The sequence below is a fragment of the Hibiscus syriacus genome, unplaced genomic scaffold, assembly GCF_006381635.1.
Source record: "Hibiscus syriacus cultivar Baekdansim isolate YM2019G1 unplaced genomic scaffold, ASM638163v2 tig00110472_pilon, whole genome shotgun sequence".
Taxonomy (NCBI): domain Eukaryota; kingdom Viridiplantae; phylum Streptophyta; class Magnoliopsida; order Malvales; family Malvaceae; genus Hibiscus; species Hibiscus syriacus.
Window position 1 is genome coordinate 2,890,280 of NW_024062752.1, and position 6,000 is coordinate 2,896,279.

The 6,000-nt window shown below is 34.0% G+C and overlaps 1 protein-coding gene across 1 annotated transcript; it reads right to left on the bottom strand.

Moving 5' to 3' along the window:
* Positions 1–1,922: 1,922 nt before the first annotated feature.
* Positions 1,923–5,598, bottom strand: LOC120127906 (probable sugar phosphate/phosphate translocator At3g17430). The gene is made up of 11 exons (XM_039145718.1): positions 5,461–5,598; positions 5,274–5,352; positions 4,996–5,088; positions 4,638–4,745; positions 4,218–4,249; positions 4,064–4,114; positions 3,315–3,376; positions 2,962–3,223; positions 2,566–2,831; positions 2,371–2,465; positions 1,923–2,238 (listed from the first exon to the last, which is right to left on the bottom strand). The coding sequence occupies exons 3-11, from the start codon at positions 5,077–5,079 to the stop codon at positions 2,059–2,061; spliced, it is 1,140 nt and encodes a 379-aa protein (XP_039001649.1). The 5' UTR covers positions 5,080–5,088; positions 5,274–5,352; positions 5,461–5,598; the 3' UTR covers positions 1,923–2,058.
* Positions 5,599–6,000: the final 402 nt, after the last annotated feature.

A 6,000-nucleotide genomic window follows, 5' to 3' on the forward strand; every position in this document is an offset into this window, starting at 1 on the left:
GACTGAACTCCCATTAAATTGATGATATAACATATTAATAATAATGGTTAAAATTTAATTTAACTTTTATAACTACAACATCAATTTAATTCTTAAAAAAACTTTTTAAAAAAATTAACTTGCTTAGTTAACCTATCATTTAACATTATCAACCCTCACTTTTCAACCAAGTACTACCACCACCAGTTCTTTAGTCAATGAATATTAAAAGCTATAATGCTGTTGACTTATTCTTCCTTAAATGGCATGTATGGTATGGAAACCTACAGTATTGCCACTTAAAATGATACTCAAACTTAATAATTGTCGGTGATAGTATGTGATTGAGTGATGAAGGTTTCTTGATGAAGATATTGATAGGTGAATTGAGTTAAATAAATTTCGTTAAAGATTAAATTGATATTTTTTTGAACCATGAAATTGATATTCTTTTATAGTTTGAGTAAATTAGATATTAATAATTATTATTACTATTTCAAATCATTAATATAACGAAAGTTACTTTTTGATTGATTCTTTATTCTTTATCAATAATTTTAGTGACCAAAATATAATTTTTAAAATTCTATTGACCAAAATAAAAACATATCCACATTTTGATGACCATAAACTGTAGTTTACGCTAATGTTGATATTATTTTAAAAGACAGATGACGAAAATTGAATTCTAGTCGATTTTAATTGGATAACAATAAACAGGTGGAATTTTGTAATCAGTCCTATCCTTGATAAAAAAAAATTGCAAATTTACTCTTACTTCTTTGGGTTTTGGATAAGAATTTTACATGTCAACCGGATAAATATGGCTGTTTAAATAACAAAATGTTTATTTGATTTTGATTATAAAATTATATTAATATTTTATTATCTTTTATAATAATTTGAAACCAAATTAGGTGGAAAAAATTAAAATAACATTAATCGTATTTTTTGTTAGTTAAAGTTTGTGGATTTGGATATTAACTAGTTGATGACGTGGATAAGAGAATAACTGATGTGACCACAGGTAACCCCATTTTTCCTTTTATATTATTTTCTTAAATGGTGCACTTGGCGGCTAATTTAGAGAGAGAGAGAGAGAAACAAAAGTTAATTGGAGAAACAAGATTTTTCTGTAACATAAGGTGATTTGATTAGTAATCGTCAAGTCTCCAACATTTGAAAATGACATTGTTTTCTTTTACTGTAATCTTAGGATCAAATTATAAAGGTAAATACCTTTTGTCCAATTTGATGCTTATAGTTGCAATCTGGAAATTTCATATTGTCAATACGAAGACCAAAGATATACGGGACATTACGGGATTGGCGCCTCCGGCACCTAAGAGAAATATGAGACGAAACGGGATTGGCGCCTCCGGCACCTGAGAGATCCACGATAACGGGGTGTGGTTTGTGCTTGTGTTTGAGGTCGGAGTGGCTGTTTTTTGGTCTAACCAGTCGTATCCGATTATGCAATGGTATCAAATATGCAAAAACTCTTCTCAGTTGGACAAATGAACCTTTATCCCATCAACAAATTCTTTCTTCTAAGGCTTGTATCTCCATGGGAACTTGTATCATGCAGGACTTTCAAAATATTTAATGAAATTAAAAGGGGAAAACAGGAGAAAAAATAAGAAAATTTACCAACTTAATGAACATGATAATAAATATATTGCAACATCTAAGAATCCAAAAAAATGGTTGTCTCATAGTGTGAGCGAGCAAATAGAGGTCAAAGAATGCAAGCAAGCCTATCCACATAAATAGTCACTTAGCTGCTATATATTACGGTAAGTCGGTAACCTCGTCCCCTCTCATAAGTTATCACTTATCACCTAAGTTATGCAATCTACGTGCTTGCAATAATCTTGTCATGTATAGCATGAACACAAAAACAAATCGAGTAATTACAATAACATCGCTCTTTGCTTTCTTTAAACTGTGAAACATCAACCAATCAAATACCTTTCAAAAGAATTAATCTTCCTTACCTTCAACTTAGAAGGCGGGGACCATGTGGGTTGGCTCCCTTCTTCCACAATTCCTTCGTCCGATTCGTATGATCTCTAGGCTCTATGAGCGTTGAGAGCTACAGTTGCTTAGTTGGTGCCCTATATGTGATAGCCTGGATGATGAAATTAGAGGCACTTCTTCGTCATTCAATTCAGAGCTATTGAAGTTGCTTCCTCCATTTGCGTCATTGCTGATATTTGGGATGAATATGTCTGATGACTTCTTCTCAAATTTCCAATCCTATATTAACAAGAGAAAACAGATCATCAACGTGAGACATCACACATTTATTTGCTAGTATTTGGGTCCAAATAATTAAACATTAGGACATGATAATGGTGTTGAGGGCTACTGAGATTTGAGAAGACTGACCTTTGTTAATCTCTCCTGAATACTATCCGAAGGCAGCTGAGGAGCACGACCATCCTTAACCTTAATGTAGTTATACATGACAACAGCACACAGAGCTGAAGAGGGAGAAAGAGAACAAAAGGAATTTGCATCAATTTTAGTTTCTCAAATACAGAAGAAAATACGTAATGTTCATGATTCAGAGTATAGAAGTACCGATGGCATAACCAATTATATTAAGCCCTGTTATTGTAGACTCGGGGAAAACAACAGTGGAAAGGGCAATCAGTATCCAGTCTTTTAGAACACCAGCAACCCTAACGGTGACAGCTCCGGTTCTTCCGATAACTAAGAATATGGACAAGTTCAGAGCTAAAGCACAAAGAGCATTGGAGAAGAAGATCCAGAAATTGAATTGTATCTGTGAAACTTCCATCGCAGGCTTCTCCAGTAAGCACCAAGGCACAAAAAGAAACACAAAACTGCCAAAAAAATCAACAGTAACAGTTATATACAAGGATGACGGTCGTGATAAGACCCAGTCTTTTGGAGTTAGTATGAGTGGCAGACACAAAATTATTACAAAATAGGGGGTGAGGGGAGAGAGTTTACCTGCAGGGTGCGATGTAGTATAAGCTGGTAATTGGATTTAGAGTCAGGCCCGTCTTTTGCAGGAGGACTTGAGTTAAGACCAGCCTTAGAGCTTCTGCTAGGATGCCTGTGACCTGATAAACTGTGCCAACTATATTAAAATGAATTTCCCCATATGAGGAAATGACAACTCCAACGCTGACCAGCACCATGTTTAAGAACACATCGCACCTTGGTTTATCAGTGCCACACATAACACCCATGAAAAATGTTGCCACTGGCACTGCAACATTGCAAACACAAACAGCCAGCCATTAAAATTATAGAGTGGTTTTGTACGATGTAATTAAATAATGCACTTTGTTTCCACATACTTAGAGCTTTGAGCATCTGGATAAAAGCCACAGATATATGCAAATAGGCAGTGTTACCAAACCTGTATTGACAACAAAAGAATGATGATGCTTAGAATATGCAAAACAATATCAACAGAAGGGGAGTAATATAAAACAAAGTTGTCAAAATTCTGCACAGCCAGTACATGACAAGTTCTATATCATAAGCAATTTGCAGCCTATAGCAGGAGCCTTTTGGCAAATCAAAAGCTTAAATGCAAGTATAACAAGAGCAAATTTGGACAGACAGAACCAATTTCAGGGCCATACATTAAGAGATAAAAATAGGGAGCAAGAAATGAAAGTAATACAACAACTTAAGATCCTGATTAGTAAAGAAACTTCATTATGCAGAGAAGGTTACTGCAACTGGCCTATACTTGATTTGAGCTTAAAACTGATCATCTAGGTTTATTGGATTCAATGTTAATTCTGAATTTTCACAAACTCAAGTCAACCCAAGAACTTGGGTGCAGTAACTCTGACAACTAGGAGGAGATCAAAGCAAACAAATCCATTGAGGAACAATATTATACTTAAAACAATAAACAGTCAGAAACAAGCAATAAGTTAACAAGTAATACTTGGCACTCAGCAGGGTTTTCAAGCAGTAAGCTTATACTTTTTCCCAACAGAAGTAACTCATTACACGGCACACCATCTTAATAAGGAGAACAGTACATCGCAACCAAACAAGAATTTCAGTCATACCACAGTTAAGTGCTTACCAAAGACTTGATGCAAAGAAGGCACTTATAGGTACTACACATGTTGCATATCTGCAACACCGAGACCATTTGTTTAGGAAAGAGAACATGGATCCTGTAGCTAAGCAGTAATTGAGAATAATAACAGCTATTTTAGATCAAGAATAGCACTTACATTTCAAATGTCATTTTAACAGGAGCTACAACCTGCATGGTGAGATTGAGGGAGAGGAAAATGCATTATAAAGCTAGGCAAAACAATGGAAGGTGAAGCTTGCATAGAAACATAATAATAGTGCTCTCAAATTTATATTTTGCTTCTGTAGGCAAAATACAAAAACAAAAAACCAATGGATCTTTAGTTTCAGCTTATAAAGGGAACACTGGCTTCTGGAAATGAGGCCAATGTAATCAAAAACACATTTTATCATGACAAACTTGGCATTCCTAGAGCTAGTTGCATATAATGGTGAGATGGAACTATGTTGCTTAGCATTCAACAGTTTAGCATGAAGACATTCAATAGCAAGCAATAATGGATGAAAAGGAATAATTGATGGAAAAGAAACTGAAGTCAGTTGCATGTCAGTCATACCTTGAAAACACGGATAAGAAAAAAAGCAACAAGTCCGGAGAATGCCATGTGAATCATTGTCAATGTTATAGGAAACGGAAAGTTGAAGTATTTGGGAGACAGAACCCACTGCAACAAAAACATAAAATGTCATAAAAATGGAGAGAATGAATTCCATCAAGGAGCCGTTAGTTCCTAACCGAAATAAAACAGATAAAAAAATCATTCCTTGCTTTAGTTGTAACCTAAACCTGACTATTACAAATAATGAATCAATAAATCTTGAGCAGTCATGGATTTCTGTTGCATGAGATTGTAAGGGACATAATAGCAACACAATACAGTACAGTTTACACAGTATGAGAAGAGGGGGAGTTACCTTGTTATACAATATAACGCCGGATGAAAGCAAAATATAGATCAATAGGTAGAAATACGTCAATACAAGCGCCTTGTTTATCATTTTCCTTTCCTATGACAAAATATCGAAACCCAGAATGCTATTACGAAAAAAAATCAATAAAACACAAAAACAAAGGAAAACCTTTACATTATCAGCAAACCGTCCATCATTTCAGCAGTCATCACACACAGAAATCAATACTTAGAAAAATTCCTTTCCCCGATTCGGAAACCAGAAATCAAAAGAGTACTTACCAGTAAAATTTATTTTTCCCCAAATGAGAAAACAGTGAAATTGTCTTATTCGATGCGTCCTCGAAACCAATTATTACACCTGAAAATGACAAATCTTAGTTAAAAAAGAAGATGCATTTACATAGCATTCATGATTACTTGAAAAAAAGAATGCAGACAAATCAGAAATTTGAGAAGGAAAGCTTACCTAATTTAACGACTAACGATACAAAAAAGATGAGAGAAAAAGGGAGAAATCGAAATGGGGAACGGAAGGCAGAGAGATCTGTTTCTGATGTATTAATAAGTTTATTTAACGATTAGTAATACTAAGGAAAATCAGAGGAAACATTTACAGCCTTACAGGGAGATGCAAATCGAGTGTAAATCTGGGGAAATTTGGCAGATCAGATTCAGATGGAGATTAGTGAAACCCTTAGGCAAAGAGGGTACGATTGATTTTAGTAATTCTCTATTCCATTAAATTATTATAACTATCACGGTTACTATGAGACTATTGTCTAGTACTCATACTCGCAACTTTCCTTCCCAACTCGAAAATCTGACTCCAAATCTAAATAAAAATTTGATTTTGATTTAAAATAATTTAAGTTTGAAATAATACGAATATATAGTATTCAAAACTCAAAATAATTGCAATTTAGATTTTTAAAATCTCATCCCTAAGTTTTTAAATCTAAAATAATATAAACTTAAAATGATATGAACTAATAATAATTAAAAGTTA

Excerpts from the sequence above, each read along its gene's own strand:
- LOC120127906 (XM_039145718.1), bottom strand. The coding sequence starts at position 5,079 with ATGATAAACAAGGCGCTTGTATTGACGTATTTCTACCTATTGATCTAT. Across the intron at positions 3,224-3,314 it reads CCAGATGCTCAAAGCTCTAA|TGCCAGTGGCAACATTTTTC; the intron begins GTATGTGGAAAC and ends GCAATGTTGCAG. Across the intron at positions 2,239-2,370 it reads TTCAGGAGAGATTAACAAAG|GATTGGAAATTTGAGAAGAA; the intron begins GTCAGTCTTCTC and ends TTGTTAATATAG.